We start from the raw sequence: 25,213 nt of genomic DNA, 5'->3' as shown, positions 1-25,213 counted from the left end.
CAGTCGATTTGCACGCGCCTCTACTCAATCGTCTTAACCAGGGGGTAACCTTCCCGGAGCACCCACCTGCTAACGTGCAGAACAGACGGGGCAGGGCCTGGGCCTCCCCTCGCTCGGAGGAGGGGTGCCGGCCCCCTCCCCACCGCTCCCTTGTCAAACAGACCTAACCACCTGCCCGCGCCCGGCCAGCGGCTGGATCCCCGGCCCTGAGCTGCCCAGGTGAGCGCGGGTAAAGGCGCCTTCAGCGGGAATCCTCTGAACTGGATTCAAATCCCCAGCGCCCCCGAGTCTTTACCTCGGAGGACTCTGAATAGGAGGCGCTGGTGCAACAAAACCATGCTCATCCCTCTCTGCGAACCCGTCGTGGAGAACTTCCGCATGCAGCCCCCGCCACCCCAGCCAGAGGCCTCCCTCCAGGCCCGCCATCCCCAGCAACCCCCACCATGCAACCTGCCATGTCCCTCGCGCACGCCCCCACCCTCGCCAGCACTCCCGCGCTCTCTCGCGGCGCCCTCCTGGCCAGCCCCCTGCGCGGGTAGCGCCCCTCCGCCCTTTTCCCCGCGCGCACCCTTCCGCGCCACCCGGAGCCCCTGCCCAAGCCCCGCACGCCCCCGCCGTCCCCCCCCCCCCTTCGTCTCTAACCACCGCTCCCCGCGCGCCCCCGTCACGTACACGCACTCACGCACGGCGCGGGCCCGAGCACGTAAACAGTGCGCAGGCGCACATCGGGCCGCGCGCTTTTCGGAGGCCTCAGGTCGGCTGGGAGGCGGGGAAGCGCGGGTAGGCCGGGTCCGAGGCCGGTCCGAGGCCGGGGCGGGGGTCGCGGAGAGCTCGGGGGGCAGGGTCCGTAGGGCCCGGGGGCAGAGGCAGCGCGGGGGACCGGGCGGCCGGGCTGGGGGAAGGCCGGAGCCCCGGAGTGTGTCCCGCAGGGGGCGTGGCCACGGCGCCCGCCGGTTTAGGTGAAGGTCTCCTAGGGGAGGGGCGTCCGGCCGGCGCGGGGGCAGCGGGGTCCCGCACCTCCCGGGCCGGGGACGGGCTGCTCTTGCATGGGGTGGTCCGCGGCCCGGCCCTCGGGGTGGGGGAGGCTGTGGTGGGGCTGCGGCCAAGGGACCCTGCCCTCCGGCGTCCCCGGCCAGTGCGCCCGCCCCCTTGGAGGGCGTATTGCGAGGGCTGAGGACGCGGAGCATTTGGTCGAGTCTGTTCTAAGTGCTGAGAACCGTTCTGAGTGCTTTGCAGGATTTAAAGCCCCTGTTAGCTAAGTCGCGTTGGCTGGTCATGGTCAGGGTCGTGGCTGGTGGGCAGTGGAGCCAGACTTCAGACCCTGTGCCTTTCTGCTTCTGGGGCGGGCCCAGCGTCTGCAACGCGGTGGGAGCTGCGTGGGGATTTCAGTAGTTTTTATTCCAGTGGATACCCAGAAACCCAACTATTTAGTTAGACAAATATCACATTCTTAAAATAAGCAGAAAATGATCAAAATAAAAATAAAAGATTGAAATGCAGCTCATATGTAAGTGTTAATTAGCCATAAGTTTTAATTTTTTTTTTAACGTTTATATTTTAGAGAGAGTGTTCGGGCGCACAAGCGGGGCACGGTCAGGGAGAGAGGGAGACCGGGCTCCAGGCTCTGAGCTGTCAGCACAGAAGCCAACCCACGGCTGGAACTCACCAGCCCTGACATCATGACCTGAGCTGAAGTCAGAGGCTTACGCGCCTGAGTCACCCAGGCGCCCCTGACCGTAAGTTTTAGGTAGAAGAAATGCTATAACAAAGTGACAGAAATGGTAACTGTGGTCGATGTTTGTGTCATTGATCAGTGCTGGCGAAACAGGTGTTTGGGTATTCATGTCCATATTTGTTGGGTAAATGGTTGAGTTGACAGGAAGGAGACTGGGAAGGTGGATTTCGAAGACAGTGGTGAAGGTGGAAAGGAAAGGAAGGTATCCTGGGAACAGGGAGACTGGAGCTCTGAGCTGTTGGAGGAATCCCAGGATTGCAGATGCTAATTGGGGGTTGAAGCCATGGAGAGGAAGAGGGTGTTCCTCCTGAGGAGAAGGTTGGTGATCAGTGTTTTCCAAGTTCCCTCTCAGGTTCTCACTTTCAGTGTTGGATCAAAGAGGCTAAGCTAAAATGGTATAGTGGGAAGAGGGGTGGCGGCTTGTCAGAAGTCAGTTCTACTTTTGACTCGTTTATTTAGCTTTATTGCTTGAAGCAAATTAGAATCTCACTGGATCTTAAGGCTTTTTATTTTTTTTTCTGAACAAAGATTTATGAACACTTACCTATGATGTGACAGGTTCTTTGTAGGGTATTATGGGAGATACACAGCTGTATTAAACACGGCTTGTACAATAAAGGGACCCACAGATTATTATTAAGCTATATTTATGGCAGTTTGGGAGGTAGATGTTTTTTTAATGTTTATTCTTGAGCAAGAGACAGAGTGTGAGCAGGGGAGGGGCAGAGAGAGAGAGAGAGAGAAAGGGAGACACAGAATCTGAAGCAGTCTCTAGGCTCTGAGCTGTCAGCACAGGGCCTGATGCAGGGCTCAAACCCACGAACCATGAGATCGTGACCTGAGTCGAAGTCAGACACTCAACCAACAGAGCCACCCAGGCGCCCTGGGAGGTAGACTTTAAAATACAGGAGTTCTTAGTTTTTACAACACTCCTTTATTGCAGTATTCCTCGGAAACTCAGGAGTTTTCTTACAAGATCGAGAGGTAAATTCTACACATCTAGCAAAACATGATTACAATCATCTGTAATTCTGGTAAAATAATTTTGACTTAATGTAAGGAGGCTTATAAAAATAACTTGAGAGAAGAAATCTAAAATAAAAGCACTTTACTGGCAGACTGTTTAGACATAGAGTGTTTGTATGTTAGCAGACTTGTTCTCATAATGACAGTTCCACTTTTTAAAAATTTGTCTTAATGTTTTTATTTATTTTCAGACAGAGAGAGAGTGAGCGAGCAGGGAAGGGGCACAGGGAGAGGGAGAGAGAGAATCCCGAGAAGGGTCTGTGAGTTAGCACAGAGCCTGACATGGGGCTCAAACTTACAAACGGCGAGATCATGACCTGAGCTGAAACCGAGAGTCGGATGCTTAACGGGCTAAGCCATCCAAGCACCCAGACAGTTTCACTTTTAGCACTTGATGTGAACTTGGAAAATTGTGAGAGACAATCGGGCATCCTGTTTTCCGTGCTCATGCTTGAGTAAGTCCCTAAGGACAGTTAGTGTAGGATGGCTGCTGCTGATTATGATCCGTGCTGCTGTGACCTTTGGGGGCAGCAGCTGGCGGGGCCTGTGCGTGGCGCCCACTCCCTGCGTGAGCATGCCCGAGGGTGAATTCCGGCCTGTTGCAGGCTCGCTCTGTGATCTCCAGTGAGGTCTCGACCTTAGCCTCAGCTTCTATATTTGTGTCATAGGCATGAGAATGGTAGTTTTCACCATATTTTCATCTTCATTATTTGACTTGATTCTTATGATTTCTCTCACGAAGCCGAGGGCTCAGTGATAGAGGCTTGGCTCAGATCATCTGCTTTTTCCTAAGGACGGAACTGAAAACCTCTGCCTGGTTTGTCCTGATTTGTTCGTCTGTGGTTCCATGGCTCTAACGTGTTGCCTTTCCTCTACTGATGAATTTTAAACCGTTTTCCATCAAAATGTCATGAATGTTTTCCCTGTGTGCAGGGAAAATTATATGACTAAAACCATCTCACCCATAACAAAGCATTATTGAGTCAGCTCTTAATCTTGAATGCTTGACATCTCTGATTCACTAGCTATTTCTCTTACAAGTGGCCTGTCCTCATAAACGAGAAGTCCAGTATACTTTCCGAGATGAGCAGAGATTTAAAAAGTATGCCTACAGTATTGATTGCGTCCTTACTTCCTTCTTGGTACTGATTCCGTTTCATTTTTGTCGGTTGTTACAGAACCTCCAGCATGCAGGCCCCCAGCTCTAGGTCTGTGCACTTGAGTGAATGGCAGAAGAATTACTTTGCCATTACATCCGGCATATGTACATCAGGACAGAAGGCGGATGCATACCGGGCACAGATACTACGCATTCAGTACGCGTGGGCAAACGCAGAGATCTCCCAGCTCGGTGCCGCTGTGCTGTTCAAAAAATATGCAGAGAAATACTCTGCAGTTATTGATTCTGACAACGTCGAGACCGGCTTGAATAACTACGCGGAAAGCATTTTAACGTTAGCAAGATCTCAGCAAACTGACAGTGACAGGTGGCAGTCTGGATTGTCAATAAATAATGTTTTCAAAATGAGTAACGTACAGGAGATGATGCAAGCCGGCCAGAAAGCCAGAGAGTCTCTGTTGGCACCTGACGACGCGTCGGTATTAATCCATAAAGAGGCCGCTGTCCTCGATCCTCCTAAGTTTAGTGTTTGTGGTGGCTCTGGGGACAGGGGCCCGTTAACGGACTCGGCTCATAATACGAACGGGACCCAAGACATCCCAGAGGGCACTCCTTCGCCATGCCCTCTGAATGCCCGGCCACCTGCGCTGACTAACACCAGTAAGACGTGTCCTACGTCCTTAACACCTTCCGGTGAACTTGCTACCGCAAAATTCCATGCCACACCGCTGTTCGGAAGTGTCAAAAAGGAAAATAACAGCTCTCCCCCAGCCAACATAGGACTGAACAAGTCCTCACCTAATCAGTCTTGTTTGCCCTCTGGCTGTGAAAATCCATGGGCGCAGAAAGCTTTTTATGGTTCTGGCATCATCGATGCACTTTCCACCCCAATAGTGAATAAGGCTTTTAGTAAAACAGAAGATAACGGCCAGAGAGAAGAGAGTAGCCTGCCTACTTTTAAAACTGCAAAAGAACAATTATGGATAGATCAGCAGAAAAAGAATCCCCAGCCCCAGCGTGTATCAGGGTCATCGTATGGCGGTGTAAAGAAGTCTCTGGGAGCCAGTAGGTCCCGAGGCATATTTGGGAAGTTCGTTCCTCCTGTACCTAAGCAGGACGGGGGAGAGCAGCATGGGGGAATACAGTGTAAGCCTTCGGGCACAGGCCCTGCAGAACCAGCACACATAGCTGACGAGCGTCTGAAGAACCTGGAGCCAAAGATGATCGAACTTATTATGAACGAGATAATGGATCACGGGCCGCCGGTAAATTGGGACGATATCGCAGGAATAGAATTTGCCAAAGCCACAATAAAGGAGATAGTTGTGTGGCCCATGATGAGACCGGACATCTTTACTGGTTTACGAGGACCCCCTAAAGGAATTCTGCTCTTCGGGCCTCCGGGGACTGGCAAAACTCTGATCGGCAAGTGCATTGCTAGCCAGTCTGGGGCAACGTTCTTTAGTATCTCTGCTTCCTCCTTGACTTCTAAATGGGTGGGAGAGGGGGAGAAAATGGTCCGGGCGTTGTTTGCTGTCGCAAGGTGCCAGCAGCCGGCTGTGATATTTATTGATGAAATCGATTCCCTGTTGTCTCAGCGAGCAGATGGTGAACACGAGTCTTCTAGACGGATAAAAACTGAGTTTCTGGTTCAGCTAGATGGAGCAGCCACCTGTTCTGAAGACCGTATTCTGGTGGTGGGGGCGACCAACCGGCCCCAAGAAATTGACGAGGCTGCCCGGAGAAGGTTGGTGAAAAGGCTTTATATCCCTCTGCCAGAAGCTTCAGCTAGGAGACAGATGGTGACGAAGCTCATGTCCAGGGAGCAGTGTTGCCTGAGCGAGGAGGAGGTCACCCTGGTGGTCCGGCAGTCTGATGGCTTCTCGGGGGCTGACATGACACAGCTGTGCAGGGAAGCGTCGCTTGGGCCCATCCGCAGTTTACAAGCTGCTGACATCGCCACCGTGACACCAGATCAAGTCCGACCAATAGCTTATATCGATTTTGAAAATGCTTTCAGAACCGTGCGACCCAGCGTGTCTCCTAAAGATTTAGAGCTTTACGAAAACTGGAACAGAACCTTTGGTTGTGGGCGGTAGACGGGACACTTGAAGTTTGAAGAAGGCACCTGGGTAACACGGCCTTTCCCACTTTGTAGCTTGGGAAACTGGGGGGTTATTCATCGTACTCTCAGTGTGTATTTTGAATTCTACACCTCAGAAAAAATAGAGTAGTAATAGTTGCAATTTTACAATTGATTGGCTTAGCCCCTGTTAATAGAAGCTTGGGTTTCCCTCCAGTTACTGTCTGATGTGCGAGCCTATTTGTACAAAATATGAATGAACGTGTTTCTTTTGTTCAAAGCGGGTCTTTGTTTTCAAGATGGACAGTATGATGACTAGTGAGCTCACACCGAAACTGGGTTCTCATTTGTATGTGAGGAGGCATCTGATGGGTGCGTGTCTCCCGCTGAAGAAGGTTCCTTCTGCCGACCACGTGACTTGCGCGTTGGCCGGGGTGGTGGTTTACATTTGAAGCCGCTTCGCTTGGTGTGCAGGGGATTTAAGGTCTCCCCAAACAGCCGAACGAGAGTGCCAGTTTTTTGTTCTTCTTCGTCACTGCGTAACAGTTGCCTCCTGTTACCAGGGCTGCCTGCGGGAGACGCATTCAGCGGTAGCCAGGTGTAATCTAGTATCAGAGACGTGTCCGCAGACTTGAAGGATGAAGAAGGTGCATTTTCCCAGGGGGGTAGAATGTGTTTAAGATTAATATTTTATTTGATAGTACTTCACCGCCTGTAGCATCGGTCTCTCAAAAGTGAACGTCTGCAGGTTTCTACGTGGGACCCTTTTGTAAGCAGTAGACGTTCATCGTCGAAATACCAGGGCAGAGAGCTGAACAAGATGAAGAGGAGGAAGATCGCGGTCATCCCAGCCAGCACTTTGGGGAGCACGCTGTCCGTTCTTGCAGACATCTCCTGCCGGGTGGGGCTGTACGGTCGCCTCCGTAGCCTGCCTCTCTGTCACCATCACTTCCCGTGTGAACGTGCTCTGTTTACAACATCCTCCCTCAGGATCCCACGCTGGATGGACTGTAATTTATCCAGTCCTCTGCTCGGGGACGCTCAGGGCAGGACACGAGCCGGTTTCCCCTTTGTTCATTGTACACCAAAACACGTTGAATGCCTTAGGGATCTTTTTTAAAAACAAATATGCCTCTCCTGGGTAAATTCTTTCATTAAATTCTTGCACGTTTTTAAGGCTGTTGGCACGTGTCCTGAATTGTCCCCTAGAAAAGTCATGCATATGTGGGATTCCTCTCCGCAGGAAGCCACCATGCCTCCTTACCTGTCCCGTGTGGACATTGGGTCCCCGCAGTTTTTGTTAGTGTTCTGCTCACATCCGTCTGTTCTAATGGTGCTGGATGCCAGCTGGTGTTCCAGGCACTGAGAGCAGAGCGGTGAACAGTAGGCAAAGAACCTTGGTCTTATGTAGGTGACATTCAAGTTGTAATGTTTTCTCTTGACAGTGCAGGTGAAGACGGAATTTGACAGGTGACTTTAGGCCGTTGTTTTCATTTTTGTTCTTGGCTCGCCTTCTATTTCTGTACTCCCTTGAAAGCTTTGTTTTTCCATCTGTGAGTTTTTCCCTTTGAAACATGCCATTGCCTTCTATTAGAATTTGGATGTTAAACTGCTCGTCTCTGGTTTTAGGTAAATATTTTAAAGTGTAAAGCATGTCGCACATTATTAAAATGTAAAGCATGTCTCTGTCCTGTTTCATTTCTGCGTAAACAGCACTACAAGTAACCTGGGATTCCTAGGTGTTGATGTCCAGGAATTTCTGTGGGTTCTTCCCTGAATCCTCTCCCAGATCACCCCTCCCCTTTGGGTTTTACTCTTGCCACAGCTGACTAGGTCATCCGCAGTCGCCCAGGAGGTGTTTGTGTCTTACTGAGCTCTATAGCTTGGCCGTAATGTTGACAGTCGGTTTTTTCTTAACAGCCACTCCTGCCAGCCCCCACCTTCAGCAGCCTTGGTCACCAGCCACGGGCCCCTTCTCTTTGTGGAACTGAGCTGGGATTATGTCCAAGACAAAAATCTCTGGGTGGCTCAGCTCGTCTCGACTCAGGCGGAGCCCACGTCTCTCTCTCCAGAGTTAAGCTCTGCTCTGTTCAAGTGAGAATCTAATCCTGATGGGAAGGAGGCAGGAGGTTCTGAAGCTGGAGAGAAAGTTTGAGCTGGGGAATCCCTGCGTGGTCGTTTCAGGCTTCTGCCTCATGGAAGTGTTCTTCCTCTCCCGCCTTCTGGGATTCGGAGTATGCCTTCGGGTAGGAAATTTCCAGAAACTTAGAGATGTCTTTGTATCTCCACGTTATGATTAGATATGAAAATCTTCGGCTGAATTCTTCCCTCCTGAGGGTTTTGTTTCTGCTGCAGTGTCTTTAGCCATATTGTTTCATTAGAGAAGTGGACACTCACCCGGGTTTTCACGTCTTTGGAAGATACGTTTCCTTCATGGAAATACACACACGGTTTTACCAGTGCATGTAACTCGTTTGTGCATTCGTGCCTAAACGAGTTGGTAGGAATACAGTAATGGGAATTTTTAAATATCAGTCCTTTTAACATGTTGGGGTTGCACATACAATTTCTTTCGTTGTGTGTTCTTCAGGAAATTATCTGTTCCAGTCTGTGGTCTTTTCTCATTTTGAAATTCGAATTCATTTTCTCAATTCTAGACTTTTGTCCAGTTGGCCTCCACCCTGACCCCTGATGAGGTTGGAGTCCGGGGAAAGGGCCTGGGCTTTGGAGCCGCGTGGGCCTGCTGCTGGAGTCTGACTCTGGGCCACCTAATTGTTCAGGCTCCCTTCTAACGTGAGGGTGTCTATGCCTACCCTGTTGGAGAGTGAGGGTCAAATAGTCCAATACAGGTGGGAAAGGCCTGGATCGTGGTTGCTCAACAACGTGGATGTGGTGCGTCCTTCTGTCTGCCCTGACTGCCCATGTTGACCTGCAGGGGGCATTTTCTTCTCAGCTGTTTTGCGTGCCTGTCTATTCTAGCACGTTCTGCTTCGTGTTTGTGATACTTGTGTTTCATCGTACATACTGTGTCATCTAAACTTACAGAGTAAATCTAATTAAATAAGTGTCTTTTAGTTTTGTTACTCTTTTGAGACTTCAGAACTTTTACGTAGATCCCAGATTATGATTTTCCACTTACTCATCTTTAAGTCCTATGTCTTGGCCTCCAGAATTACTTCCCAGTGTTTTTAATTAAAACCCACCTCCAGAGAGCTGATTGGAAGATAGGATTCTGTCCAGGTCCATGGCAAGAGGGCAGGTCAGATAAGGATACTTTTTTTTTTTTTTTTGAGGCTTTGGTTTAAATTTTAAAATTTCGGTTAGTTAAAATGTAGTATAATATTAGTTTCAGATGTACAGTACAGTGATTCAACTCTTACGTACATCACCCGGTGCTCATCACAGCAAGTGCATTATTTTTTTTTTTCAGAGATGCTTATTTTTTTGTTAATGCTTATTTTATTTTTGAGAGAGAAACAGAGCATGAACAGGGGAGGGGCAAGAGAGGGAGACACAGAACCCGAAGCAGGCTCCAGGCTTCGAGCTGTCAGCACAGAGCCCGGCGCGGGGCTCGAACTCTCGAACCACAAGTTCATGACCTGAGCCGAAGTCCGATGCTCAACTGGCTGAGCCCCTCCAGGTGCCCCAGCAAGTGCTGTCCTTAATCTCCATCACCTATCCCTCCCCCCCCACCCCCCGACTTCCTGTCTAGTAACCATCAGTGTGCTTTCTAGAGTTTAAGCGTTTGTTTCTTGGTTTGCCTATCTTAATGACACATTTTTTAACTTTTTTCATGGATTCCTGGCTTTTGACCTCAAATCTGGAGTTGGTGGTGAGCAAGCCAGTGGAATAGTTGTTTAAAGTCTACCCAGCTGCCTGTCCTTAAATAAAACTTTTATTTTCCAACATGCAGTTTATAATGGAGAGAGTTTTGGGGCACCTGGGTGGCTCAGGCAGTTAAGTGACTTCCACTCAGGTCATGATCTTGGCGGTTTGTGGGTATGAGCCCCAGCATCGGGCTCTGTGCTGACAGCTCGGAGCCTAGAGCCTGCTCCAGATTCTGTGTCTCCCTCTCTCTCTACTCCTCCCCCCCCCCACTCAAAAATAAACATTAACAAAATTTGTATAATGGAGAGAACTTTGCAATGGGCTTTAGAAAAAGACAAGTGACTGATCTTCAATGGTTTGTAATACATTCTCAGGCAATTGCTTTCTTAGTCATAAAAGTAAGGATGTCCTATTAGATAATCCCAAAGACACACCCAGATCTGCTCTTCTGTTATCAGTTACCAAATATTTATCAATTAGACAAGTGCTTACAGAGTACTACTATGGGAAGTATTGAAAAAAAATGTAGTTCTGCAAACTATTACCTGTTTACTGTCACTAATTTGGCTTATGATAGAAACTGGGGGTGGGGGTGGGGCATCTGGCTTGCTCAGCTGGTTGAGCATCCGACTCTTGGTTTCGGCTGAGTTCATGATCCCAGGGTCATGAGATCAAGCCCTGAATCCAGCTCTGCGCTGACGGTGTGAAGTCAGCTTGGGATTCTCCCTCTCCCTCTTCCTCTCTTTCTCGCTCTCTCTCTCTGCCCCACCCCCACTCTCTCTCTCTCAAATAAATAAACTTTTTAAAAAAACTTAGAAACTGGGAAGACATGAAGGGAGAGCTTTGGTGACGAGTCAAGTCAGCAAAATGTACTAGTGAATATATGAATCATTTAAGAGAAGGGGAAATATTTTTCAAATTAGGAATTCGGTGGCATCGAAGGCAGGTACGCTGTGGCTAACGAGGCACCAGACCCCGGGTGTTTTGCCCGGCCCGCTCAGGCATCTCAGCAACCCGCAAGGTACCTGTGACCACTGGGGCCAGGCCCGAGGAGCCCTTCGAGCTGTCCTGATCTGTTCGGCTCTGAAAGATTGACCTGGGCTAAAATTAGTCTCTGCTTCCTTAGATTTGGCCAGAGCAAGCATCCTGCAGAGCAGAACCCGTGGGCTCTGCTCTCCCCTCCACCCACGGCCTGGACCTCCTCCGAGCGACCCCAGAGCAGGCCTTGCTACCTTGCTGGTCCCATCCTCCCAGGTCAGAGGGTTGCTCCCTATGTCTGTATCTAACATCTGCTGCCCAGTCGCCCTTAAAACGCATGTAGAAAAAAAAACAAAAAACTACACCAGCTTTTTTTTTTTTCCTCCCAGAACAAAATAATAGCTTCGTAAGAAAAGGCACAATAGGAAGCTTTGCATTTAAAATAGCGGACTAGGCCACATATTCATCTTTTCCGCCTACTTGTGCAAAAGTCTGCACTGAAACGCCAAAGGCAGAAGTGAGCCTGACTCCGGTACGGTGTTGGAGGAGAGGGAGAACGCCCCCACAGAAGCAGACGGCCCGGTCTTGTGACCACGTGGAACCGGATTCTGCCAAGGACCTTGAATGAGCCTGGAGGTGTGTCCCCCGCAGACATCCCCGGTGAGAGCCCGGGCAAGCCGACACCTTGATTTCAGCCGGGTTCAGGCAGCCGCCGCCCCGCCCCCGATGGCCAGATGATAGATTTGAGTTGCTCTCACTGTTAAGTTTGTGGTGACGCGTGAGGGCAGCCATCGGACGCTGATACAGGCAGCCGGGGCCTTCACGCCCTCTGCTCCCCGTGTCCTCCTGGTTGGTGCCTCATGTACTGTGTCTTTAGAAAGGCCCTCCCTGAGCCCCGTGTAGGGCAGCCCCACGGACTCCCAGCCTGAGTCCACCCACCCCTGCCCCGACTCCTGGCTTTAACTGGTGAACGTCACTAACTGGAGTATTTACGCTTACTGTCCTTATGTCCCTGACACCTGCCGGCCTCTCCATCACAGCCACAAAGAGTTCCTAACAGCCGGGCATTTTCTCGTTGCCCCCAGAACCACGCGGGATTCACCAGGCATCTCAGAAGACCCCGCAGCTGGGGAGACACCCAGAGAAGCAGGACAGCTCATCCCCAGGAAGCCTGCAAGTGCGGGAGACTGAGCACAACCTGGAAATCTCCTGACCCCAGAAGACACAGTGGCCATGAAATAAAAACAGACAGCTATGCCATTACAGGAGTTACTACAGCGGGGTAACTATCTCGCCACAAACACAGTGGCATAAAACCGCCCATGTGAATGATCTCCATCTCCGTGGGCCAGGCCTGGCTGGGCCTCTGTGGGGGGCGCTCACAGGCCTGCCCTGGAGGTGTCGGCAGGAGCTGCGGGCTCAGCTGAGACCCGACCGGGGAAGGGGCTCCTTCCAGGCTCCTGGGTTGCTGGCAGCGGACAGGACTGATGACCTCGGGGTCTTGCTGTTGGCTGGCCCCCGCTCCTGGTCATGCAGGCCTTCCCAAGCAGTTCCTTGCTTCTCAAAACCAGCCAGGGAGGGAGTCTGCCAGCAAAACAGGCATTAGAGGCGCCCATGGCACAGAGACACCAGTGGCCCTTCACGCCCCTGCTGGACCCACTGGGTCACGGGCACCACAGCTGTGAGATAAAGACTCAGGAAGCAGGAAGGACTCCTAACTGTCCAAATAAAAATCTTAGCGGAGGGACAGAAGTGTAAACTGAAAAAAGGCTGAAACCAACCTAGTGACGTGGGAAAGCGACTTGCGAGACTACTTTGGACCGTCAAGCAGAAGGACGAAGAGAAGGAAACTGGGAGTTAAGTGGAATGAAAGATAGATTCCAGGAAATTAATTTCCACGTAAGGGGAATCTTACGGAAAAGGAAAAGGAGAGAGGGACGTCAAGAGTCACATTAATAAGAGGAGGTTTTTCCTGAGCTAAATACCTGAGAATTCACGTAAAATTAAAAAAAGTCCACTGAGTACCCGGCAAGAATTGAGGTTGGGGAAGGAATGCTGAGGCATCTCTGAGGGTATTAGGGCTCTCCAGAGAGATGGCCCAGCAGCATAACAGAGAGGTACAGGAGACTGATGGTAGGAATTGGCTCCGTGGAGCTGTGGAGGCTGTGGAGGCTGTGGAGGCTGAGACACCCCATGATCTGTAGGAAATAACAGGTTAGTCAGGGCTCACAAAGTTCTGGGGGCAAATGATTTTAAGATCACAGCTGTAAACCCAGGCTGTTACATGTAGGACTGAAAGTCAGACCCAGCAGACCCTAAATTATCACTCACACGTTCTTTATGGGAACAGGAAAACAAACCCTCAAGGATACGTGAGGCAGAATGAAAAGGTGGTCCGGATGCGGAAGTTAACAAAAGGAAATACGCTGCATGTAACTCACAGCCGTGAGCAAGGGAACCAGCGAAATGGTGTTTGCAAATGGACCTGTAAGGTTTAATGAAACTGCTAAAAAGGATTCCTAAAAATAAGAGCATGATGTTAAGAATTATCCACGGCTAATATTACAGGTGATTGCAACAAACAGGTGACGGGAAACAAAAATGGAACACCTGCTGGTTTTTTATTGTGCGTTTTGTTCTGTTTGAGGGAGTTAGGTATGTATTCTGGTTAAGTTTTAATGGTGATGGACAACATCTGGGTTCAAGGTCCAGGCTGCACGCAGACCCCACGGCAGGCCCATGGGGAGTGATTTGAGGTTCAGGCATGGTGGGCTGGAGAGCGGGGGGCTCAGACTCCTGCCACATGGCACCAGGGGCTGGGGTAGCCACGCAGGCCACCGGGTGAGGACATCTGGGGAACTTCATCCCCTAAGCTTTGGGGACAGTGGAAAAAACAGACAGGGGGCCCAGATTTCTTTCTGAAATAGATAATATGGTCAGGATACCGGAATATTACTGTCCAAATATGAGGACCAAAAGAAAAAGTCAGGATTTTTAGGGAGCACTTAGGGTGAGTTGTTATAAACTCCTAAGGCCCTGAGCACTGAGAGGACGGGATTCGTGTTTTGTGCAAAACCGGAGGGAATCCAGAGTCAGAAACTCGGCCAGTGGTGGCATCCCTGGGCCTTTTGATGAATTTGGAACCTTCGCTAACAGCTAAACCAAAGGAAGGCAGCCACAGTGTTGCCAGGATACCATCTGTCTCAGTAAACAGAAGGGAGACTGTCTCCCATGTTCTCAGAGATACGCAGCTGAAGACCCTGTAATGGGGTTAGTCTCCGCAGGCCTGGAACAGTCACGGCTGCTGTCATGGTGGAATTAGGGGGTTCCAGGCAAAGCATAACCAGCGCACGGACTCTGAGCAGCGTGGAGTCTGTTCTGGAAAGAACCTGCTGTCAATGACCGCTCTTGGGAAATGGTTTCTCCGTCGTAGTCCCAGTTTTCCGGCCTTTCATCTCCCGAGTGGGTGTAGGAATTCTAGAACAGAGCTGTCCAATAGATATGCACAGTGGGAACCACCTGTGTGATCTTAAGTGTCCTAGTAGCAACATTGAAAAGCAAAACTAAGAACCAAGTGACATTAAAACCCAGTTCTGTCTTTCCAGTATGTAATCGATGTAAGGTTCTTTATGAGATATTTCACTTTCTTTTTTTTTTCTCATACTGAATCTTTGAAATCCGGTGAGGATTTTACATTCACAGCACATCTCAATAGAAGTGACCACAGTCAAGTGCTTGGGTTAGTGGCCGCCATCGTGGAAGGGGCAGGTCCAGAAGGTTGTATCATCAGCCCATGCTTGTAACTAAGTTAAGCAGTTTCCCTTAAAACTCTGTGCGATATATACACAGGCAGCCTTTTGGAGTAGGAAATCATTTAATTTCTACACCATTAGAGTGAACATTAAGAATCCACCTTCTAGAATTAGTGAGCTTTGTGGAAACTGACTTCTGACCTAACGCTGTCCTAACACTGCTACCCCAGAGTTCCTATGAGTTTTGACACTGATCTTCAAACATGCCCGGTCTTCCTTGTCACCGTATCTTGCTTCAGCCCAAGCTCACTCCGTCACCTGCAATCATGTGATGAGAATTATACGATAGAAATCATTGTCATAGGAAAAGGTAAATGGCATTTTATCTATGAGTAATTTAGAAGTACTTACTATGTATTGAGGGAGCAAAAAAAAAGGGAGGGAAAAGCTGTATAAAAGTAGAAATACTTGACATTTAAAAATGTCTTTAAGATTGTTAATATCGAAGTTTGGAACTCACACAGTAGCGTTTAATATTGCATTATAACTTGCTGGATCATGTCCTTATGTTCTGCTTCACTTGGGACAGATGACTGCATGTTTCTGACCGATCATCAACTATTTCTCATGAAATAAATCCTTTAGAATAATTAAATAATTAGTATTTGAGGCCCCTGGGTGGCTCAGTCGGGTAAGCGTCAGACTTCAGCTCAAGTCATGATCTCACGGTTCATGGGTTCGAGCCCTGCATCGGGCTCTGTGCTGACAGCTCGGAGCCTGGAGCCTGCTTTGGATTCTGTGTCTCCCTTTCTCTCTGCCCCTCCCCCACTCATACTCTCTCTTGCTGTCTCTCTCTCTCTCAAAAATAAATAAATATTAAAAAAATTTTTTTTAATTAGTATTTGATCTACATTGATTAAACATCTAGATATGTAATATATGAGTATATGCATATTTAAATATATGTATGTCCCATTAAATTAAGGTAACAACAAAATGAATATACATGATGCATATGTACGCATATATGAGTTATGTATATGTGTTTCCCTAAATTTGTTCGTCTAAAATGTAAGTGAAAACGTTAGTAAAATAGAAATAGGGTGTAGATCAGAAAAGAGATGTGAAACTTCCAGATCACAAGAGAGAAAAAAACAAAATCTGCTCAATCCAAAGGAAAGAGGAAAAAAGATTTTTTAAAAAAAGGCTGAAGAGGGGCGCCTGGGTGGCTCAGTCGGTTGAGCGTCCGGCTTCGGCTCAGGTCATGATCTCACGGTTCATGAGTTCAAGCCCCGCGTTGGGCTTGTGCTGACAGCTCAGAGCCTGGAGCCTGCTTCGGATTCTGTGTCTCCCTCTCCCTCTGCCCCTCCCCTGCTCATGCTCTGACTCTGTCTTTCAATAATAAATAAACGTTAAAAACAAACAAACAAAAAGACAGTAGGGAGCTTCTCAGGGCGCCTGGGTGGCTCAGTCAAACATTCGACTTCTGCTCCCGTCATGATCTCTTGATTCGTGAGTTTGAGCCCCGCGTCGGGCTCTGTGCTGACAGCTTGGAGCCCAGAGCCTGCTTTGGATTCTGTGTCTCCCTCTCTCTCTGGCCCTCCCCCACTTGTGCTCTGTCTCTCTCTCTCTCTCTCTCAAAAATAAATAAACATTAAAAAAATTTTTTTTAATAAATTAAAAAAAGGTGAAGAGAAAAAAAGTTTAATAATAACAGAAAACCTAACGATGTCAGGAAAAGGATTAAATATCTCGGGGTTCACTCTAAATGCGAAGAACTCCCCAGTTAATAGACAGAGCCTCATGGATTAGGCAAAAAGGCAAAGGTCAGTTATCTTTGCAAAATGGACAGAGAGATTGGAAAGAAAGGGAGGGGGCAGGACGGGAGCCAGAAGCACTGACAGTGGGCGAGCAGGAGAAACACCTTTCATTCCAGAATCAGGGTCAAAAGCAACCCACTGAATCAGGAAATACATTTTATGCACATAAAAGTTTACTACCTTTCATGCCCAACACGAGCCTTCATACACTGAGCCTTAAGCAGCAACATGAAAAACTCAAAGCCAAAAATGATGAATACACTAGCAAAAATTGGAAAATACCAATGGCGCCCAGCCCTGGGGAGGATTTGGAGAGCAGGGCATTGCAACACGCTGTTGGGGGAGGGCGTATCGGGGGGCGTCCAGCCCTTCTTCCAGGCAGTTTGACCCAACCGAACAGTGATTCCATTGCTGGGCGTCTATGCTACGTGAAGAAGTTCACGGAAACCTTGTAATGTATGAAGAGATTGCCAGCCGAAATATCCAGCAGTGGGGACTCCTCAAATCCGCTCCGTGGGGCTGTCTGCAGTGGTCTGAAAAAACCGGAGTGGATGCATGTTTACACACTGACGGCTCCAGACACTGCCGTTAAGTGAAACATGCAAGTTGCACAGTAATCATACCTGTCGAAGTGCAAGAACAGGAATGCAAAAAGGCCCCAGAGGGACATACGATTGCAATTAAGAGGGCTCACCCGCTGCCGCTGGGGGTGGGGGCTGGGGGAGTGAGGAGTTCTCATGTCTGACTTGACACACACAATATAGTTGTTTCAATTGATTTTGCTTTCTTTGTATTTTTAAAAACTCAGTGAAGTCATATTTTTTAAATATGTCAAATAATTAATGCTGTTTAAAAAAAAAACACACACACACACATGATTATAGTCGCCATCAGCTTTGTTCCTAAGTAGTGGAGAGGCGAGGGGAAAGGACCAGAAGCCCCTATTATTCCTCTTAGAAAATGTCATGCATCACATAGGGAAAACGAGGCTGAAGAATGATGATCGGATTGAAAATAAGTCTTTAAAAAACAGTTTACGAGCATTGATGTTTTGCACACATAGAAGATGGTATTTAGAAGTAATACTCTCAGAATCAGAATCCATAGCAAATAGCCATTCATCCAACTCCAAATTGAGCAAAGCTGTCAAAATTGCTTAAAAAGTAGCCGTGAGGCCACTAGAGAGTTCATCTGCATTTTAAGAAACAGAATGTTCAGAAACCCATTTTGCACCAAAGTCTTGGAGCAAGCAACCTACACGAATAACGTTACATCTGTGACCACAGAAGTGGATAAATTCTATCCATCAGAGTTCGGGGTGCAGATAATGTCAGCCTCTCACATCTGGAAGAAACAGGGTGGCCACGCGTGTGCTTCGGACCCAGGGCAATACCGCAACCCCCAAGGTGTGCTGGGCTTCTGGAGACATCATTTCACAAAATACAGAAAATTGCTGTAAAACTAGGGCATGATTGCAATTTAAGGGAAATGGTGCAGATAAATCTATTTTAATGGATAAGCTTAGTAGATGCAAAATAAATATGTCAGTATTTCATTATTTATTCCTTTCAACCAGTCTAAATTAGAGTGGAAAATGCAGACAATCTCCAATCTGCAATTGTACACATAGAAATGAAAAAAAAAAATTGCTTCTCCTCAGCCATTTAAGTACTTTGGAAAAACTTCTTCCCACTGTATAATTAATTTCAAAGGCTCTTTTGGACTCTTTCGGTTCCACTGCATAATCCATTGTGCACTTCTTGGCTGTCTCACTTTACCTAGGCCATCAAGTTGGTCACCACTGAATGGAGTTCACAAATTCTCTTTTGATCAGTGGGTCTCTTTGGACGCTTGGGTCAGTATTTCTGTTCAGCAAAAACTAGGTTAGTGAGATTGGACAGGGCCATCTGCCTGGCATCACTGCCAGACAAAAGGGCCAGTGGTAGTGGGCTCAACCCAAGGACCCCCAGAGGCTGTGACACCTTCCAACTTGGTAACTCTTGATTTATTGAGCAACGTTATTAAGCAGTGAGCAAGGCTTACCTTTCTTGCTGTCTATGCTACAGATAAATAAGGAGAACGAAAAGGCTTACTAAGACTCTCCTAAAATTCTACCCCAGTGGAGGCATCAAGATATAGATATATCTTCTAAGAAATAGAGAATTCAATATAGCATTTCCTTTATTGGAGTCAATATGCTAATTTATATAAAACACAGGACACGGTTTATAATGTGCTAGAGAAAATATGACATTTAAAAACATCAGGGAAACAATCCCTGATAACTTGATAAATGATGTTATCAGCTTAAGATGGATGAGCTCTAAGATTAGCTATCAACTCAAAACAGGAGAAACCATATGCAAAGCTGAATTTTTCATGAGCAAACGGACCGACATACTTTCTGATGGAAACATGGGTGCAGGCCCGGGGTCAAAAGGTAAAACAATTGGAATTGACTCTGTTGAGCATAAAGCTCTAGAAAATAAAATTCTAGGCACTAGAATTTAGGAATCTTAGTGTTCCTTGTCTCTTCTTTACATCCTCTGTGTTTTATGTCATGAGAATAATGTTTCCTGCATGAAAGATCACGGTAAGAAGTCAATGAGAAATATGTATTTGGAATGATCAGGGACATGTCAAAACATTGTTTCTTTTCGTCCTTCCATGCTGCCTTCCTTCTTCCTCTGTATTCTCTGTATTTTTCTTCAAGTATTATATGAAACTTCTTGATTAGTATTTGGAGAAATAAAGTCTTCAGAGTCAGAAAACTTAGCTTTGCAAACATCACGAGACTCCAGTTAGTTTTCCTTATGGATCCCTTGTGATAATTCCCACATGGGATGGATCCCTGCAATAAATTCCAAGCTGGAATTCTCATCACCGATTTTCCCATTCCCAACCATTAGAGCAATCTTAAATTAAAAAAAAACACATTGTAATGCACATAAGGAATTTAATTATTATAATATACACTCCCTGATGAAAACTGAAGAAGTACACATCACAGGGAAGAGAACACACACAATTCCACCACGCAGAGTGTTTGGACACACTTCTCTCCCGGTCATTCCCTCCATGACACACAGAACACATTTTTATGTGGCTCAAATTGTACTGCAGACACAGTTACCATTAAAATTTAACAACATGCTGTAGGCAGAACTCCACATACCTACACACTCTTCAGGGTTGTGTAGTATTCCACCAAATGGATGCACAAGGCTTCATTCAACATTAGTCCTCTGATGTTGGCCTGTTGTGGAGGACAAGATTGTTGCGTTTTGACAAAACTCTGATAAGAACAGCAGTGAGCTGCTTAGACTTCAGAGAAAGAGGCTGACAACCTTAAGAAGAGACCCGAAAATGCATTCTCCTCAGCACCTGAGTTTGAGAATGTGGCGTGTTTCCCATGAATCAGCAGCAGCGGTGTCACGGGGTGGGGGGGGGCCCACTCTAGACCCATTGAATAGAGCACCTGCAGTTTAACAAGCTCCCCAGGTGATTCACATTCATGGTTTGAGAAGCTATGGCTTAATCAACAGAGGAAATTATGTAACTGGGTGATGCTGGGAGATATTTTCAAATGACACACAGTTGCCTTTGAATAGGATTCTTGAAACCACTTCCAGTATATTGTTCACCAATATATCAGGCTAGATTGAAGAAATAGGGTTTGAGTTTTGAAATATCTCAAAGTTGGATATTATGATAGAAGGTCACTGGAAGTTGATTTTTCATCCGTCAAATCTTTTAATTCTGTGTTTTGTGATTTATAACATAGCTTCGTATTTAGAAAGCCTCTTTCCAGACAGAGATGGGATACTTTTCATAGATCTTATATTTATATGTACATTCTGAGTCAGAGGACCCAGCTGACCTGTGTCTACGCTCCAGACCCATAGACTCTGTGTTATTTTGAGCTGTGAAGTTTGTGGTAATTTGTCAAAGAGACTCTGGCCTCTGGAAGTGGACTGTCACAAACACCTGTAAAGGGGGGGAGTGGATTTGGAAGGGGACCATGTGGGAGGTGGAGAGAATTTTGAGGAGTATAATAAAGCCTGAGTCACCTTGAACAGACTACCACGGGAGATATGGATTGGACATTGCCACTGGGGACTCCATGTCAATGGAAGTGAAGAACATGTTATTATGAACCAGAAGAAAGGGATCCTTGTTATGTCATGGCAGAAAGTTGAGCAAAATTATCTCCCAAAGTTCCATAGAAGGCAGGACTTGTGAGTGACTGACTGTGTAGCTAGAGGGATTTCCCAGCAAAGCGTGGGGAGGCCCACATGGTAAGAAGAGAGGGAGGCCTCTGGTCAGCAGGGAACTGGAGGCCGCCACATAACTTCCCGAGAGGAACTGAATCTTGGCAATCATGTGAATGAGCTCGGAAGTGAATCGTCCCCCAGCTGAGCCTTCGCATGAGACCCCAGCCCCAACAAACTTGAACCTGTTCTTGTGGGACACCTTGGGCCAGAAACCCCTGCTGAGCCACACCTGGATTCCTGAGCCCTAGAAACTGTTGGATAACAACTGTTTCCTGTGGGAGGCTGCTAAGTCTGGGGATCGATTGTATATAGCAATAGATAACTAATAAAGCCAGTAAAACGACATTTCACATAGGCCGCCCGGGCCTTTTCAGAAAAGACACGCTACCACACCAACAGCAGCAGCAGAGGCAACAAGGAGAAAATACAAACTGGAGAGTCCAGGGAGGAAGGGAATCACTATTTCAGCTCAAGCAATAACAATTGCTTGTTATTGTGCCATCTCAATAATGCGCCTGAAGACATCCCAGGCACGTGACTTGACACGCGAACATGGGCAAGGTTCTTTCTGTTAAATTGTGGATTCGCTCTTGCTTCACACCTCTCAGGAAGGGCAAGGGCACTTGTCTATAGTTTCCAAGTTTAAAATGCTGTAGAGATGTTTCGTGTAGGGCGAGGCATGTAATCAAACACGTGCAGACCGACCGGCTCCCGGCAAAAACTCAGATGACGTCATTGTGGTAGAGCAAGCACTTAGGTACCACATTGGAAATCGTCTGCTGGGGAGACTGGATGATGACCTCTTTGCCCAGTGGTGCATAGAGCCGCCCTGCCAGTCAGCCACCCTCCCCGTGTGGCGATTTAGCGCTCAATTAATTAAAATGAAATGAAATAAAACATTCCGTTCCTCAGTTGTGCTAACTCCATTTCAGTTGCTCAGTAGCGCCCGTGGCTGTGGATTCTACATTGGCCAGTGCAGAAGTAGAACGTTTCCATCACCACAGAAAGTTCTACCGGACAGGGCTGGCCTAGAGAATGCCGGGATCTGAGAGGGGGAAAGAGGGAAGGAAGGGTAACACAGAACATGAAAGGAGATATCACGTGACATGGGGAATGCACCAGGGTTCTCTCAATGTTGTTTTTTTTTTTTAATTTTTTGTTAAAGTTTATTTATTTATTTTGAGAGAGAGAGAGAGAAACAGCATGAGTGGGGGAGGGGCAGAGAGAAGGAGAGAGAGACAGAGAGAGAGAGAGAATCCCAAGCAGACTCCACATTGTCAGCCCAGAGCCTGACCTGGGGCTCGAACTCACGAACTGTGAGATCATGACCTGAGCCCAAACCAAGAGTTGGACACTTAACCGACTGAGTCACCCAGATGCCCCTTCTCTCAATACTGTTAAAGGTGACAATGGCGTTTAAATGGATTTTTTCAAATAACTCATGAATTATCTCCGTAAAAGTTTTTGAACACTCTTTCTATACCACTGATATTTCGAATTCCTCCTTTATTAGTCTTGGGGGGCTTTGTGCAATCCCTACCCTTTGGCACTGGACTCCCGGCCTTTCACCATGAGACGATTTTTCTTTTTTGAGGACCGAATGGACTTTGAATGCTGCCCTGGGAACACATGGCCCCACAAGCTGGGGTGGCTCTCGGTGCAAGAAGCACGTTTTGTATAGCAAGGATGAGATAAAGCGAAATAAAAACAAAGTAGAAGACAAAGCCTGAGATGATCTTTGCTTTTCCACCCTGCCCTCCGAGGACAGAAGAGTGCGTGAGCTCCCGCCTTGCGATGTCCCTCTTGGCGTAGAGCAGATGGTCCAGTGTTGGAAATTCCCTAGGATCTGGTCTAGCGTAAGCCATCAGTCTCCAGAACCATTCTGTTAAATGCAGTGAAAAATGATGCTGGGTCCTTTCCAGAAGGAAGGCGGCCACCTAGCACGTGGGCTCTGGTCCCTCCCGTAAGACCACACCACACGAAGCCCCAGCCGCAGCGTTTGACAGGGGCCAACGGAGAGAAGCTGATGTGTGTCACATCCCTGCTGCTGGAGCTCGCTGGCCATAGGCTCCACGGGGCCATCCCGATGGCCCCGCCTCCTTGCACCCCATCTGTCTCCATGTTGCAGAAGCTGTTGACCTCAAAGCGCAGGATGCTTCCCCCCGGTCCCTGATCCCTTTGCTCCTGGCCCCCAAAGGACCCTTCCCTGTGCCATAGAAGGTCTTTCTTCTCTGCCTGGGGAGGCTACGGAGGGAACAGTAACCCCCTTCAGGGCAAGCCTGCACCCCAGACCCCCGGCCAGGCCATGCTGGAGGCTGAGGGGTGGCTCGTCTCCCGCTCATTTCGGGGTGCGTGTGCGGGGAGCGCTCCCACTGCTCCCAGAGCAAAAAGGAGGGTCTGCATCAGGGGACATTTCACCATCCACCCCAGAGGCAGGCGCTGCTGGTGTTTCCCGCTTCGCCGATGTCAGTGTAGAAGCTGGCCGTCACCCCTGCTGTGTCGGTAACAATTAGCTGCGTCATATTAGCTAATGTTTACTGGGTGCCTATGATGCTGTAGACACCTGCTAAGGAAGGTCCTTTGTGTGACTTGCATGATTTAATCAGCACGACCACAAGCCGGTTCCATGAGTTGGAATGATTGTGTCAAGGTCTGCTTTTCAGAAAGTTGTGACATGAGTGACGAATATTGTATTCGTCCCTAGGGCTGCTGTAACAAATACCACAGACTGCGGGGCTTAAAACAACAGAACGCAGTCCCTCACCGCTCTGGAGGGCAGGTGTCTGAAACCAAGGTGTCCGCAGAGCCACGCCCCCTCCAAAGGCTCTAGAAGATAACTCATTTCTTGCCCCTTCCAGGGTCTTGTGGCTCCCGGCGTGGGGTAGCAGCACCCCGCTGTCTGCCTCCTTCTCCACGTGGCCCTCCCCTCCGTGTCTGTGTGCCTCTCTGTGTCCTCTCCTCCTCGATAAGGACACCCCCGGTCTTTGAACTGAGGACCCACCCAAAACAGCATGACTTCATCTCAAGATGCTCAATCACACCTGCTGAGACCCTATTTCCAAAGAAGCTCACATTCTGAGGTTCTGGTGGGGACAATATTCAACCCATTGCACAGTCATAAGTCTGGACTTATCAAGGGACTGTGTGATCGATTGAGGGGATCAGAAGGGTGTGAAGCTGAGTCAAGGGGCATTTGAAAGGCTGAGGATACATATGAAGCCAGGAAAGGAAGGCTGCGGCAGGCTTGCTAGATTAGGAACAAAACTCGTTGGCACACCATCTTCCGTCTTCCGGCTTGCATCGTTTCTTTTATGTTTTTAATTTTGTTAATGTTTTTATTTAGTGTTGAGAGAGAGACAGAGCACGAGCAGGGGAGGGGCAGAGAGGGAGGGAGACACAGAATCAGAAGCAGGTTCCAGGCTCCGAGCTGCCGGCACAGAGCCCGACGCGGGGCTCGAACTCACAAGCCGGGAGATCGCGACGTGAGCCGAAGTCGGACGCTCAACCGACTGAGCCACCCAGGTGCCCCTCGGCTTGCATTGTTTCTGATTAAAAACATATGTATTCATCTTTGGTCCTCTCTCTATAATATTTCTGTCTTTCTCTGGGTGCTTTTAAGATTTGTTTTCAAGGGGTGCCTGGGTGGCTCAGTTGATTAAGTGTCTGACTTTGGCTCAGGTGATGATTGCACGGTTTGTGAGTTCAAGCTCCACATGGGGCTCTGTGCTGACAGTGCAGAGCCTGCTTGGGATTCTCTCTCCGTCTCTCTCTCTGCCCCTACCCCACTTGTGCTCTCTCTCTCTCTTTCTCTCTCTGAGTAAATAAATAAACTTAATAAAAATTTTAAAAAGATTTAAAAAAAAAAGAGTTTAAGAAATTTGGTTTTTGTGTGTCTCAGTGTACATTTTATCATGATTCTTGTTGACCTATAAACCTGTGGGTTTGTAATCTTCACCAAATTTGGACAATATTCAGTTGTTTTCTCTTTTCTACAATTTTGGCTTCCCCATCCCCCCCCCCCTCCACCCTTTCAAGGACTTCAACCAAATATGTAATAAGCTGCTGAAGTTTGGACTCTCTTCTTCGTATTTTAGTTTGTGTAGTTTCTATTGCTATATTTTTAAGTCAACTAATCTTTCTTGTGCAACGTGTAATCTGCCCTTAATCCTAGCTAAGTTTTTTTGGTTTTGTTTTTCTGTTTTTTGTTTTTGAGTGTGTGTGTGTGTGTGTGTGTGCGCGCGCGTGTGTGTGTTTATCCCACACATTGTAGTTTTCAGCTATCAAAGTTTTATTTGCATCTTTTTTGCAATATTGTAATTTTGTAATTGGCTGTGTCCACGGACACTGCACAGCAGGGGGCAGAACCAGGGTACCTGAGGTCAGAAGGCACCATCTGCTCTGGCCTAAGGATTATTTTGAGCCAAAGGCGATTGAGCAAAAGTAGTTCCAGGAGGAGCTGTCTGCCCTCCCCCACCCTCCCGGAAGCGGAGCAGAAATTCTCCGTGTGGAGGCGTCCTCCCCCTGCCTGAACAGAGAGCCCTTATCTGCCACCGCTTTCCCCCTGTATTTGCTGCCTTACAAATCACTGCCCCTGAAG

The 25,213-nt window shown here is 48.0% G+C and overlaps 1 protein-coding gene and 1 long non-coding RNA gene across 4 annotated transcripts in view; both read left to right on the top strand.

Moving 5' to 3' along the window:
- Positions 1-25,213, top strand: part of LOC145713013 (uncharacterized) — a 344,480-nt gene that overhangs the window by 95,037 nt on the left and 224,230 nt on the right. The window lies entirely within an intron of this gene.
- Positions 697-7,644, top strand: FIGNL1 (fidgetin like 1). 3 transcript variants are annotated; one of them, XM_060632092.3, is made up of 2 exons: positions 697-754; positions 3,940-7,644. In XM_060632092.3, the coding sequence occupies exon 2, from the start codon at positions 3,950-3,952 to the stop codon at positions 5,978-5,980; it is 2,031 nt and encodes a 676-aa protein (XP_060488075.3). In that variant the 5' UTR covers positions 697-754; positions 3,940-3,949; the 3' UTR covers positions 5,981-7,644. The 3 variants fall into 3 exon arrangements, with proteins under 3 accessions (XP_060488075.3, XP_060488073.3, XP_078298724.2); XM_060632090.3 differs by having other exon boundaries at positions 728-780; XM_078442598.2 differs by lacking the exon at positions 697-754 and adding an exon at positions 1,146-1,736.

Source organism: Panthera onca, chromosome A2, assembly GCF_046562875.1.
Source record: "Panthera onca isolate mPanOnc1 chromosome A2, mPanOnc1 haplotype 2, whole genome shotgun sequence".
Lineage (NCBI taxonomy): Eukaryota > Metazoa > Chordata > Mammalia > Carnivora > Felidae > Panthera > Panthera onca.
Note: the sequence above shows the minus strand (reverse complement) of the source record. Positions and strands in the feature narration are given on the sequence as shown.